This window comes from Peromyscus leucopus, chromosome 3 (assembly GCF_004664715.2).
Source record: "Peromyscus leucopus breed LL Stock chromosome 3, UCI_PerLeu_2.1, whole genome shotgun sequence".
In the NCBI taxonomy this organism is placed as follows: domain Eukaryota; kingdom Metazoa; phylum Chordata; class Mammalia; order Rodentia; family Cricetidae; genus Peromyscus; species Peromyscus leucopus.
In genome coordinates this window covers 50,150,926-50,166,348 of record NC_051065.1, presented here as the reverse complement: position 1 = coordinate 50,166,348, position 15,423 = coordinate 50,150,926, and the positions used below count along the sequence as shown (strand labels likewise).

General features: G+C 38.5%; 1 protein-coding gene across 2 annotated transcripts in view; it reads left to right on the top strand.

The window, feature by feature from the left end:
• The window catches only part of Trim24 (tripartite motif containing 24), a 99,562-nt gene that overhangs the window by 26,019 nt on the left and 58,120 nt on the right, over positions 1-15,423 (top strand). For both annotated transcript variants that reach the window (XM_028889348.2, XM_028889347.2), the window contains exon 2: positions 13,340-13,458. In XM_028889348.2, the coding sequence (XP_028745181.1) occupies positions 13,340-13,458 (119 nt within the window). The remainder of the gene's footprint in view (positions 1-13,339; positions 13,459-15,423) is intronic.

Here is a 15,423-nt window from a genome sequence, read left to right as displayed (position 1 = left end):
TGCTTCTTAGTCTCAAATCGATTAAAAAAATAAATAACCTTCTCAGAAGAAGGGGACTCAAAGCAGGCAAGCCAGCAGCTGCTGGGAGGAGGTAGATGAATAAGAGGGCGAAGAGCTGCTTTTTGAGGTAGGAAGGACAGGAATGGGAGATGACAAGAAACTGCGTGAGGGAAGGGTGGTGCTGATGGCGGTGTGAGAATGTCAGGCGTCAGGTCAGTGGATTTGGGTCAGTATGGGAAAAGGGAAGATAGAGAGTGGGAAAAGAAAAATGTATGCTTTTCCTTAACTCAGACAGGTTTGGCGAAATGATACATGTGAGATAGTTGTTAACAACCATGTTAATTAAGTCAGTAAGAGTCTTTTAATAATAGCCAGACCAAGAGTAGGCTGGCACCTCTAAAATGTTTCTTGGTGCCCCTAAGTTCAGGGGTGTACTTTTTAAAGACAAAAACCACAATGACATCAGTATTCTTAGAGGGTTTGGAATAACCTTGTAACATCTGTCTTTTTGCAGAGCTAAGCAGTATTTTCCAGACACAACACAATTTTGATTTGCACTTCCTCTAGTTAGTTTCAGTTTGTTTTAGCTTGCATAAACATTAATTATTTTGGTTAATGCATCTGGACCATGCATGGTCAGGGTCACTGATGGTCCCAAAGCATTGCCAAGGGGGATGTGGCTATTGGGGTAGGGGGTGGAAAGGTGAGAAGTGTCTAGGCTAACACAGTGAAGTTAGGACAAGATGGCATTACCTTAGTCAGTTCACCTGTAAGTAAAGATCTAGAAACAGTTCCTTCTAGGGAAAGGCTTCTGAGATCAAAGCACATTGCCTCATTTACAAGATTACACGTATTTTTGTGTGTGCAAGCCAACACATGCATATAGAGGTCAGGGGATAACTTGTGGGTTCTCTCCTTCCACCATGAGGATCCAGGGGATCAAACTCAGGTCACTGGGCTTGGTAGCAAGTGCCTTTACTCACTGAACCATCTTTCTGACCTCTTTCCATCTTAAAAATTTTTTTTTTCATATGTATCAGCCTTCTTGAGGCTTGTTCTCCTGTGATTGATAGGCCTATTTGGATTACTCTTTGTTTTTCTTTGTAACAAGCTGCCAGCAGATGACCTGGTCCTCTGACTCTTAGAATCTTTCTGCCTCCTCTTCTCAAGCATTCCCTGAGCCTTAGTTGTAGGAATTATGTAATATATGTATGTATGTATGTATGTATGTAAGGCCCATTTGGATTACTCTTTTTTTTGAGACAGGGTTTCTCTGTGTAGCTTTGCGCCTTTCCTGGATCTCGCTCTGTAGCCCAGGCTGGCCTCGAATTCACAAAGATCCGCCTGCCTCTGCCTCCAGAGTGCTGGGATTAAAGGCATGCACCACCACCCCGGCAGTTGTATGTCTTTGTAGTCTCTTTTGGGCAGTTTAAAGTGCCATGTTTCCATTTTACAAAGAAAGTTCAGATTCTAGTCTCTCTTCCTCTCTTTCTCCTCTTCTCCCACCTTCCCCCTCTCACCCTTCTCTCAACAAGGTTTCGACTATGTTACTCTGGCTGGCCATGAACTCACCAAGATCATGCCTCTGACCTACAAATGAATGTTTTGAAAAGATGCTAAAGTTTTAATAAATACATCAATTAAAATCTACTATATCAAGAAAACTACTTCCTACCTTTTGGACAGCAATCCAAAAGTTTGTCAACATGCTCTCAGACTTTGTGAAACTAGATAGCATGCATTTATACTGAGGGTCCATTTGACAGTCTTTGAAATGACTGTTGGTGATCTTTTTATCTTTTGACCCATAAACCCACTTCTAGGAGTCTATTTTAAAAGCACTTCTGCTGTGAGTCTAAAGTGATATGTAGACACTCATTGTGTCATCTCTAATACAAAAAAAATAAAAGTAAGTCATTAGAGGAGATACATGCTGTATAACCCAGATCTAATCACCCAATGTGAGTGTATTGGAGGGAGATAACAACATCAGACAGATCTGTTATATGTTTACTGATAGGAAATGAATCACCATAATAAGTGAACAGGAGCAAGCTGCAGTGTAGATATACAGTAGGTAGCTATTTTTTTTTGTGTGTGTAAGAAAAATACTTTTACAAAACAAAATACTAGGTATTAGATAAACTAGAAAATGTTTAACAAAATGTTTTAATAAACCAATTAATAAAAATAGTTACCCAAAGGGAAATAGGTAAGGTATTGTTGGTAACTTTTTTTTTATTCTTTTTTACTCTTTGTGCTTTTGAGGGGCCTACCAACCCAATTCTCAAATAAATACATACACACAGAAGCTTATTCTTTCTTATGAATGCATGGCTTTAGCTTGGGTTATTTCTTGTCAGCTTTTCTTATTATTCCATCTTATCTTTTGTCTCTGGGCTTTTTCCTTTTCTTACTTCTGTTTATCTTACTCTGACTCTGTGGCTGGCCGTGTGGCTGGGTGGCTGGCCCCTTGCGTCCTCATCTCCTTCTCTTGCTCCTTCTTCTCTTCCCAGATTCCTCCTCCTATTTATTCTCTCTGCCTTCCAGCCCTGCCTATCCTTTCTCCTGTCTAGCTATTGACCGTTCAGCTCTTTATTAGACCAATCAGGTGTTTTAGACAGGCAGAGTAACACAGCTTCACAGAGTTAAACAAATGCAACAAAGTGTATTTTTTTGGTGCTGGTTTCAGGGTCAGGGTGGGTCTTTGGTTCTGGTCAGAGCTAAAGTGTGTTTCTTTCACTGACTCGGTTTTCAGGGCCAAGGTGTGTTAATAATTTTCACTGGCTCTGGGTTTAGGGTCAGGGTGCTAGATTTCCTGCTCAGGGATTGGTTGGTTTCGTGTTCAGTTGGTCAGGGGCAGGTTTGGCTCTGGTTTTAAAGCCCAACTGTGTTTATTTCACTGGCCCTTTTTACTCTAGTTTCAGGGCCAGGGTGGGTTTCTTTGGCCTTTTTACCCTACAATAGCCACTATCAGAATATTTTGTTAATCATTATTACTTAGGTTTTTCTTCTAGCTTTATTAGTTCTGTATGCTTTCTTGAAATTTTTCATTTTGATTCAGCTGATTTGCTTATTTCATTTGTGTTTATTTTGTTCCTGTCCAGCTGTCGACTATTTCAGTGTGGTACACAGGAACTTGTTGCTACTGTATAGTCATTTAGGCTGTTATAAAGGCAGACCTTTTTATGTAAAATGCTATCCCCAAATGGTAAAGTATGAGTTTCTCAATGATTTTTAATTGTGGATAACAGGTATGTGTTTTGCACAAAGGGAGTTGTACATTTACTCAACAAATGTTTATTGAACAACATGTGCCAGGCCCATTTGTAAGGTGCTTTGGACTAAACAGACAGTGAACTAAACAGACTAAACACCTCAGTCTTAATGGCAATTATATTCTGCTTGGGATTGCCAGGCACTAAAACAACATAGGTGGATAAAATAAGATGATAAGGTAAATGACAGGGAATGGGAGGAAAGAATTAGAGCAAGATAAAAGAATCAGGTGTAGGAAGATGTTTATGGGAGCACATCACCCCTCTGGAGGTGGTGGGACCTAGGACAATAGAACTGACAAATGAGGTGGACTAAAGTCTCATGCAAGAGCCAGCTTTAGTCAGAGGATCAGACAATTTATATTCTGAGGGTTATCAAAGGTCATGAGTAAAGCTCTCACGAGTTCAAGCTGTATACAATCACAAGGTCAAGTTGCACCTGTCAAAAACGTGTTTTTCCATAGAGGCATATAAAGGATAGTTTAAACAGTTACTTGATTAACAACAGCAAGCAATAATGAGTGGTCTGAAGTAAACTCACTCCTATCCGCTACACCTGGGAGGAGCACAAAAACACATTCCAAGAACAGGTTTGGTTTTGTTTTGTTTTGTTTTTTAAGACTGTTTCAAGTTGAAACGATTGTAGACTCACAGGACATCACAGTATTATGTTTTACATAGTGGTTATGTCTCCATAACCATGCGATATCAAAGTCAGAGACTTAACATTAGTATGGTAGTGTATGTAGTTGGGTTCCATTTCCTCATATGAGTACAGATTTATGTAACCACTGTCAGTGCAAAATGATCACTTCTTTAAAGAATTAGGAAAATGGGGCATGGCGGAACATGTCTGTTACCTCAAGACAAGTGGGAGGTGAAGGCAGGAAGCTCAGGAGCTCAAGTTCATTCTCAGCTGCTTAGTGACTTCAAGGTCAGCCTGGAGAGAACCTGAGGGGAGGGTGGCTTTAGACCTGACATGGTGGCACTTGCCTTTAATACTATCATTCTGGGAGGCATCTCTTTTGAAGCCAGCCTAGCTATGCTGTGAGATGTCTTTCTGTATGCTGTGAATATATACTGTTTCTTTCCATTGGTTAGTAAATAAAGCTGCATTGGCCTATGGCAGGGCAGGATGGAGCCAGGCAAGAAAATCCAGGAGAGATACTGAGAGGACAAAGAGTAGGAGGAGACACTGAACTGCCCTCCAAGGAGCAACATGTAATGGGACGCAGGTAAAGCCATGGAACACATGGCGATACATAGATAAATAGAAATGGGTTAATTTAAGATGAAGGAGCTAGCTAGCTAGCAAGAAGCCTGCCATTGGCCATACAGTCGGTAATTAATATAAGCCTCTGAATGATTATTTTATAAAGGGCTACATGACCTCGGGGCCAGGTGGGACTGGAGGAACTTCTGCTACATAGCTACAAATCAAGTATCAACATATCAAGACCCTGTCTCAAAAATCAGAATGAAAAAAAACTATAAAACATCTCACCTCAAGTAGAGCATGATGGAAACAGAGAAACAGTTTTACTCAAGTGTACATGATAAACCAGTGAGTTTAATTGTGGTTACTTACAGGAGCATGGGCTACACATGAAGAAAATGTCTCTTTCTCAACCATTGTTAGCTGCTAATAAGCTAAGGGAGAGGGGGAGCCCTGCCACACACATTTGAAGCAACCATTAACTGTCTAGCAATCTGGGGTGGGGGCAGTGGTAGGGCCTCAAGAGCTCCTCCTAGCAACCTTGAACTATGTAAGTTTTGGCGAATATTATATATTAACCATATGTTTAATTAAGGGCTTCTTAGATTCAGCAGAACAATTTTTTAATTACTTATATTTCTTTTCTATTTTTGGGAGACGGGGTCTCACTGTGCAGTACTTGCTGGTCTGGAGCTTACTATGTAAATCAGGCTGGCCTTGAACTCAGATCTGCTTGCCAACTGCTGGAATTTAAAGGCTAACACCACTATACCTGGAAATTACCTGTATTTCTGAAAACATTTTTCCTTTTGATCTTGCTTTTTGTTTGTTGCTTAAGAAGTTTTTTCTTACTCTGAGTTCACAAGTTAATTCTTTGTTCCTATGAGAATATATATGGTTAGGTTTCCCTTTTAAAAATACACACACACACACACACACACACACACACACCCCTAGGAAAGTCAATTTACAAAGAGAAAATACTTGTTAGGTATGGCGGCACTCTGGAGGATGAGGGAGGAGAATAGGGGATGTAGCCACATAGATTTGGCTCACAGTTTTATAGATTTCAATCCATGGTAGATTGTCCCCATTGCCTTGCACCTATGGTAATACAGAACATCGTGGTGGAAATATGTAGCAGAATAAAAGTCACTCATCTACCTCATTAGCAAGTGAGAATCAAGAGGAAGAAGTCAGGGTCATAAAACATTCTACAAGCCAGGCAGTAGTGGCACACTGCTTTAGTCCTAGCACTTGGGAGGCAGAGCCAGGTGGAACTGAGTTCGAGGCCAGCCTGGGCTACAGAGCAAGTTCCAGGACAGGGACCAAAACTACACAGAGAAACCCTGTCTGGGAAAATAAACAAACAAGCAAGCAAGCAAATAAATAAGACTCCCTACAAGGGCACTCTCCTAATGACTGTGACTTCCTACTGTGCCTTATCATGCAGTCTCACCACTGTCGTTGTTGTACTTTGGGGGCAGCCGTTGTCTATCCAGCTACAGCAGGTATTTTTTATTATACTTTGATCTGTGGTTATGGAGGTGCCTGTTCCACATTGCACATGTGGAAGTCAGAGGATAACGTGGAGAAGGCAGTTCTTTCCATCTACTGTGCTGGTCCCAGGGATAAGACTTACGCTATCAGACTTGGTGACAAACATCTCTATCTACTTAGCCATCTCAACCCACTTAGCCATCTCACCAGCCAAATTCTAAAGTGTTTTCTTTCTTTTCTTTTTCTTCATTTTTAAGATGAGGCCTCACTATGTAGACTAGGTGGTCTCACAGAGACCCATCTACCTCTGTCTCTCTAGTGCTGGGATAAAGTGCTTGTACCATTATGCCTGGCCAATTTTAAAGTTTTTAATCTACTCAGATAATTATTTTTGGGATCAGGAAGAGTAGGGATTTAATTGTGTCCTCTTTCCTGAATGGATAATAGTTGTTTTTTTAAACAAAATCTCAATCGTTCAATTTTATCAGTAAAGACTCCGGAGCCAGATGCTGGGGGTGAAAGCCTGTTAGTGCAAGAGAGGCAGAGAAATACCCAGCTGACCTTCCTCCTCAGCCAACATCCCAGAAGCTTTCTCCTCCTCCTCCTCTTCCACCATCTCAAGACAAGATTCTCAAACTGAATGTCCCTCCCTTCTGCTTCCTGTGCATTTCTCTATCAGTCCTCCTGACTCCCTCTCACTCTCTATGGTTTTTTCCTATGTTCATTTCCTGTCAACTGGTTGACAACCTCTTGACTTATGGTTGACTTTATTTAATCCTGTTTACAATATTCAAGCAGAAAGCTCTTGGATTAAATGTGTTGAGCCACATCACAACTAGAAACAGGTTTTTCCAGTAAATAACGCAATCTCGGGGTTCACAGTGTGATCAAATATACTGTAACATTCCTCCCACCTTTTCATCCAAATAAAAAGGAAAGGTTTTAACTCTAACACAGTAAAACTACTACCATAATGAAGCTATTTCTTCCAAGGTTTCCACCGTGTCCAGCTTGGTTGTATTTGGCAGTCTTAGGATTAAGTATTTTTGAGTTTAAAGTTCTGTAATATGTTCGTCAGTCTCATATGAACACAGTAGTTTTAATGTCCTGAGAAGTTTGTAATCCAGAACTGATCTTTGGGTCACTAGTCTGGAGCCAGGATTTCAGGCTGCTCAGCTGGAGGTAGTAGGCATTACCAATTGGCCAATTTACTCTTTTTTTCTTGGGACATTTTCTCTTGATGATCTGTTCTTTTTCTTCAGATGTTTTCACCTGTTCAGTGGTCTGTGGATTCCTTAGTTGGATGCTTTTATTCTCCTGGAAAGATAAAAGCAAAACATCCCAACTCTAACTCTGGGGTTGGGGGTTCCTTTTTTGGCAGGTTATATCTTTCCTATGGCAAAATATTTTTTGGCAACAGAAAAAGTATTATATTTCAACCTAAAAAATTCTTTTGAAATTTTGAAGCTAAATATACCTTAGTATATATGGATAAATATACCTATATTCTCCTTCTCTTTATATATAAGTTCAAGGTTTAAATGTGTTTATTTTTAGATCACAAAGGACATTGGCAAATATTGGTGGACTCTTTTTTGCTTTATGAAAAGTCCCCAGTTGCCAGTTCACCAATAAATATGATATCCATAATTAGGGTATTATCTGGTTCAATATTAGGGTTGCAGGCTTACTGGCAGTCACAAAAGCTGCTCTTTGTTCCTGTCCCCACTGGAAATTAGCTGCCTTTCTACTAACCCTGTAGAAAGTTTTTATAACAATGTGTAAATATGGTATGTGATTTCTATAGCGTGAAAACATACCAATTAGGAGCTATATCTGAGTTTTCTCCATGGGTAGTGGGATTAAAGACGTCCACCACCATCACCGCCGCCGCCTTGTTCACTGTAACTCTAGAATTTAGAAAACAACTAATTTATAGAGTTCCATCTGTCTCTACTGGAATTAGAGGCATGGACTACCACCTCACTGCTCAAATATTTAGTCTTAGCTCCAAATCACTCCACCTCTTAGAGTTTTAGAAAACAAGTTTGAACTGTAATAATACTTTGAATTTATTTAAAATATTTTTAATACCAAACAACAAAAATATTTTTATTTAAAAAGAAAACTCCAAAGCTGATTCCAAGATGGTGTGGACCATGTGGCAGTCTACAGTCTAACATTCTAACATGGAATTAAGACATGTGGTTTAAGAACCATTTCACACTAGTAAGGCAAATTATCATTTAAAAATATTATTATATTTTTATTTTTTCCATACTTGATCAGATGAAAGGCATCTGTTTGTCTTTAGAAGTTAGTCTGGATTGAATGACCAAGCTGTCTGATGAACTATCATCTCTCATTATTCAGAAGGTCTCTCCTGTTTGAATCTAATCTTTATCAATCTCAATGATATCCACAGCTTTTCTTCTCCTGTGGAAACAAAGGCAAAACCTCTTCTCCAGCCTAACACATATCCCAGTTTCCATTCTGAGGTTAACACACCTTTAAAATATACAGGCTGGTTTAATTCAGTTTTTTTCTGCTGTTTAGTATCTCTCTGCAGCTGTTGTTCCTTTCTCATTAGCATTTAAAAATGCAAAGTTAATAAAACACTTGAATCCAATTAGTTCTTTTTTTAAACTGAAGTCTCTTGCTTTGGGGATATTTGTTGTTAATTTCTGCCAAAAAAATTACTGTAAGCTCTTTGCCAATGTTCATTTTCTGCCCATAATAAGGCAATTTCAGCATTAGTAAAAGGTACCACAATTTCTGCTGGGTCTGTTCCTGCTAATTGATGAAGTCTCATTTTTTCTTTCAGAATCAATTTAGAAACCTTTTCTACACACGTCTTTAATTTTTTTTTATTTTACTCTGTGTGCTAAAGATATCTATTCTAAGATATTATCTTCTCTCCGCATAAGAATTCCTGTTGGAGATTGAATAGAAGGCAAAGTAACTGAAATATGATCAAGCTTTGGATCCAAGTAATCCACATGTGCATCCTATAGTTTCTTTTCTACCAGCTCCAATTCTTTCTCAGCCTTAGCTGATAGTTTTCTTGGACTATTTTAGCCCTCTCACCTTGTAAGGTTTGAAATAAATTATTTAGCTCTTGAGTAGTTAATCTAATTGTGGGCTGTAGCCAGTTACTATCACCCCAAAATTTTTGAAAATCATTAAATCTCTCCTGATTTGTCCCTTCTATATTCAAATTTTCTGTAAACCTATTTTATATCCTAAATAATTGATGGAACCTCCTCTTTGTATTTTTTCAGGAGCAATTTGTAATCTCCATCAAGGCAAAATTTTCTTCACTTCGTTAAACCTTTTTTCCCTAAGGTATCGTATCTGAATCAACCAGTAAGATACTGTCTATATAATGATAAGTTTTAGGCTGAGGAAACTGTTCTACAAATTATTTCTAATGGCTCTTGTACTAAATATTAAGACACGGTGGGGCTGTTTAACATTCTTTGTGGAGGAACTTTCTACCTTTAACAGGTTGTACATTATTATAAGTAGGCACTGTGAAGATAAATTTTTATCCTTTTCTTGTAAAGGTATAGTAAAAAAGCAATCTTTTAAATCAATCACTATAATAGACCACTTTTTAGGTAATAAAGAAGGAAAGGGAATTCCAGGATGTAAAGAGCCCATGGCTGAATCACCTTATCCGTGGCTCTTAAATCTGTTAACATTCTCCATTTTTCTAGATTTCTTTTTAAATGACAAATATAGGAAAATTCCAGGGACTAGTCAGTTCTTCATTTTGTTGAGCATTTAGCTGCTCCTGAACCAGCTGTTCCAGTGCCTGTCATTTTTCTGATGTCAAAGGCCATTGTTTTACCTACAGGCTTGTCAGTTAACCATTTTAAAGGTAGGTCTGTTGGTACCTTTGAAAGATCAGTAGCTGTTGTGCCCTGTTTATGTACATCCTGAACAGTCTTGATAATTCCTTTTAGTGTTTTTTTTTTAATATTTATTTATTCATTGTGTATACAGTGATCTGCCTGCATGTATGTCTGCAAACCAGAAGAAGGCATCAGATCTCACTACCATGTGGGTGCTGGGAATTGAACTCGGGACCTCTGGAAGAACAGCCAGTGCTCTTAACCTCCAGCCTCCCTTTTAATATTTTTTTTCAGAAGCATTCTTTTATGGTTTGTTTCTGAGATTGGAGGAATGTTAATGTTTTTCCATTGCTGCAAGCAAATCACGTCCTCCATAAATTCATGGCTATATTAGCTACATATGGCTTTAATTTTCTTATTTGTCCTTCTGGTCCTATACACTTGACCCATCTTACACTTTCTTTTATCTGAGAAAAAGTTCCAATCCCTAGAAGCTAAATATTTAGCTCCTGAAGAGGTCAATCTGGAGTTGGAGATATTGGTGAAAGTTTTGTTACTTATCTGCTCCCATGTCTACTAAACCTTCAGTTTCAATGCCATTTATTTGTATTTTTAGCTTTGATCTCTGATCATTTATAGCACTTTGCCAAAATACTTGTTTTCTGGTCTCTCCTGAACTTTTTATTTAGAAGCTGTTCTGTCCTTGATTACATCCAGAGAAGTGTTGTTTTTAACAACAGGCATAAGTCTTTTAATTGCTATGTGGATAAATTTCCTCTGATGCTGACAGGGAATGATTGAACCAAATTTGATATTAGGGCTTACAGGAGGCCCTTCAGGGCATTTCCCCATGGCAAAGGGTTACTTTGCTTGTCTCTTGTTGATCTGCATTTATTAGTCCAGTGCCGGCCTCTGCCACACCTTTTATATACTCCAGAAGGCTGGGGCCTTCTGCTTGAATTACGTCTAGAATAAACACTGTTTCTAGGAGCACCTTGCCTATACTCCCTTTTCATATGACCTGGTCTAACACATTTTGATTTTTCTTTATTTTTAGAAAGCACTGCTTATTACCCAGGTATCATCATTAAAAGTATGGGGTCCAATATCAACTGTATTTTGGACCCATTCTTCTATGGGTGCTGATCTTGCCTTTAAAGGCCTAACACCCTTTTACATTCTAAATTAGCATTTTCAGAACCCAAAGATTTGATTAATATTTGTCTGGCTTCTGAATCTGATACTATTCTATTTACAATTGAGATCATTTATAAAAAATTAGTGAAGATTCTTTTGGGCCTTGTATAATTTTAGTAAATTACTCAGACCTCTTTCCTCATTCTTAACATTGTCCCAAGCATTTAAAGTTGCTAAACAACATAGCACCAAGGTGTGGTCATCAAATTCAATCTGTCTTTGTAACTCAGCATATTGACCTTCACTAGAAACTCATCTTGGGAAGTATTGATACCTCTAGCACCATTTCTTTGTTCTATGGCTCTGGCTTCCTCTTTGCACAGTGTTTACCAGTGTAACTGAGGACCCCCTTCCAGTATCATTGTTGTCAAATCTTCCCAGTCTTGGGGGATAATTCTATTCTGAGTTGCCCATGAATTTAATATCTGCTTCACAGAGGGTAAATGCATACTATATGAAACAACTGCTTCCTTAAATTTCCTTAAGTCTAATATTTCTATAGGATTCCTTTTAACTTCTTCATAACCTTGTGGGTGCCTACCATCTGCTCGTCTTTCTTGTATAGTAACTGGATAAACAAAGGTTGGTTTTCTAACAAACTTGGGCCTCCCCTTTTAGTTTTATCATGTGGTGGCATGGTAGGTTCCTTCTAAATTCCTCTGTGTCTTAGTATTTTTCTTATTTTCATTTGTAAGTCTTTCTGAGGCTTGTATCTTATCAATCTACTTTTCATATTTGGCACAAGAAAACCACTAGGGCTATTAAGGATAAAATATGAATTAGTAGACTGATAGTAATTATAATTGATGTTATGCCAAGCTCAGTTTGTGTGAAGTACATGGAGTCTTCAGCAATAGGGACTGACCTTCAAGCTCTATACTGCAACCAAGGGCAACAGCAATAACATGTATTATTTGGGGAGTGTCTTATATTCCCCTTAATGACAACTCAAAAACTGGGTTCTCATGCCTAGTATTAGAGTTTTGTTAGAATAACCTATGGCTCTTGTGGAAGAACATAATCAGTTTAAATGGTAAAAATGTACACATGTGTGTTTAAATTTTTAATTTGCATCAGTTGAGGGTCAGACTTAGATTCTCATATGTGTGAAATTTCAGATGGATTTTTAAGAGATTTTTTAAATTTTTTAACTTATGTGTATGAGTGTTTTGCCTGCACGTATGTGTGTACACCACTTATGTGCAGTTCCCACTGATCTCAGTTAAGGTCATTGGATCCCCTGGAACTGGGGTTACAGATGGTTGTGAGCTGCCATGTGTGTGCTAGGAATTGAACCTAGGTCCTCTGGAAGAGCACTCAGCTCTTTAACTGCTGAACCATCTCTGCAGCCCTAGGACTTTTTTGTTTGTTGTCTGAATATACATAGATAAAATTGGCCTTTGGATTCCTTTGTGTTGTTTTTATGCATTTCACTGTACAAATATATGAGTCACTTTTCTTGTTGCTATGACAATACCAGATGTTTACGGGGGAAAGAGCATTTATTTAGGCTCATGGTTTCAGATGTTTCAGTCTTTGCTCTGGTGACTCTGGACCTGTGGTGACATAGGGAGCATTTAGAGGAGACTGTTCCACTCATGTGGAAAGAAAGTAGTAGAGGGACTTGGGTCCAAATATCATCAAGACATGTATCCACTAACCTATTCCCTTTAATTTCCCAAACACCCAAAACTAGTGCTGCCAGCTAAGCCTGTAGGGGACATTCAACCATGACTATCGGAAAATCTTGGAGTTTCCTTAAGTCTATATTAGATCAGTGCATTGTATGTATTATATTTATCTATGAGAGAGGACTTTCCCCCATAGAAACAGTTTGCATCTGTTCAAGGAAAACACAAAATAATGTGGAAGCTTTTAAACAGAGATGATTGTAATTCTTCCAGAAATTCTGATTCTGTAAGTCTGGAGAGATCCATAGTTTCTTGTTCTATAGAAAACATATGTGACATTGGGGTGCAGGGATGACCCACCAAATACACAAAGAACACAAACTACTTAGGTTTGCACAACAGTGATAGAGAAGTTGCTGATCAGTAAAAAACAAAAGCCATTGGGCATGCCAGTTAAAATTAAAAGGGCTTTTGCAAGCAACATTTAGCATATTTAATATATATAGTATATATATATATATACACACAAATCCCTTATGAATTTAGAAAACAAATATGAACTTTAAAATGTTAGGAATAAAAACCCCCTCTGGTTACAGTTTAAATGAGATGCGGTGGTCTCAGTATATTAAACTTCAAATTCAATTTTGTCTTTCCCAGTTGGAGTCATTCGATGCCCCGTGTGCAGTCAAGAATGTGCTGAAAGACACATCATAGACAACTTTTTTGTGAAGGACACCACTGAGGTTCCCAGTAGTACAGTAGAAAAGTCTAATCAGGTAAGTGTAAATTCAAGCCTTCACTACCTATGATGAAGCAGCTTAAATGCTAGAGGAGTCTATAGAAAAAGCCAAATTTTAGAACATTAATAGACAAAAACTTTATCTTTTTAAGTGTATGAACAATAGTGAATAGTGCCAGTATAGAACCCTGTGATTTTAATAGAAACTGTTAGCTTCTATTTGGCATTATTTAATTTCTTTGTACTGAGTTATTGGGTGTTGAAATTGTTACTTTAGTCTTTTTTCTTTTTCTGTGTATTGGTGTTTTGCCTGCATTCCAGTAAGCATACTACATGTGTGCAGTGCCATGTATGCATATGGTGCACATGTCTGTGCACACTTGATGGCTATAATAAAATTAGAGGACAACTTAATGAAGTTGTTTTCTCCTTCCGTTTTTATGTGTAGTCTGGGAATCTATCTTAGGTCATCAGGCTTGCAGTGTCGGACAGGAAACAGCTCTCTACATGCTGAGCTATCTCTCATACCTAGAGGTTTATATGTTTAAGAAAGAAAGTCTTGTGTTTGTGGTGTTGCTTGAAAGCATTGGTCAGTAGCATTGTCCAAGGTGCTGAATTTTGATGTGCAACAGCATCTTCTTTTTCACTCCTTGCAGCTTAAATGTAGATACGTTTTCCATAGGGAGAATCTATGGTCTTCTATCATGGAATGGCCCTGTTAAGGTGAATTCCCTTGCATGGACATGAGAGTTTTAATTCATTAGTGTCTCCTAGATGGTTTCTTTTATTTGTAACAGAAGATCCAGAAAAGAACTAAATCTAATTCTAGTTCTGGTTAGGAAAAAATTATTAATTTTGTCTGTTGGGATTTTTTTTTTTTTTAATGTGTGACTAGTTTCTGTGCTCCCCCCACCCTTTCATTTTCAACTTTCTTATTCCTGAGGTATAACTACAGGGATTTAGGGTTTACTTTATTTATAAAGAACTTATTTGATACTAATTAAAATTCTGTTGTTTTAACAGTATCCATATTGCTCCCCAAAGGCCACATTGGGTTTGCTGCAGGGGATAAACTATCTCCTTGTGAAACCAGCTTTACCTAATGGAATTGGCTGTTGGTTTACCTTAGGTGTAGTGTGTAGATGCAGGAGACCCTGGGCTCATTGGCCTGCTCTAAGGATAAAAGTATAGAAACTGATTTTGGAGACTATGAGTTGATCGTTTTTTCCAGGCCTGTCAGTGGCACTTACTTTCTACCTTGCTGAGTGTTTTGTTTTGTTGTTTTGTTTGTAATAGACTCTTTCCATACAGCCCAGGGTGCCTTGAACTCACAGTCCTCTTGCTTTCCTCCCAGGATTATAGGTATTACCACATCTTGCTCCTATTTTGCATTTTATATTTTCTTTCACTTACCAGAGATCTGGAGTGGTGCATATTAGACATTCCTCATTCCTTTTTGTAGCCTACAGTGGAAGATTAGAAATTTAAGTGGTATCCTTATAGACACAATAATTGAACTCAAGGGGATATCCCTAGATCTAGCAAAAACCCTACAGAATCAGAGGAAGAGAAGTGGCAGATGGGATCCAGAGTGGCATTGAGAAAGCAAGGAGGATTGACAGATTGTACAAGTAATTAGTAACATTGGGTAGCATTTATCAACAGTATGAAAAAAGGTGAAGATGATAAGCCCTAAGAAAAGGAAGATTTTGGGTTCTTGCAAATAACAGATATTTGGAATTTGGCCACTATTGGGATTAACCCGCAGAGTCTATTTAATGGTCAAAGGAATTTATTTGGGAGGGGTGGGTAACTCACAAGACAGAATAAGAGAATTTCTCGCAGGATCCTGGAAGGGTGAGACATGGTCCATCGCAGTTCTCTGGTGAGCTCTGCCCTGGTCTGTACCAGCACCTCAAACCACAAGGTAGCAAAGTGAAGAGAGAGCCAGGTTCATACATCCTAGGTCTTAAGGGTCCCCAATGGCCACGTCCCAGGGGCA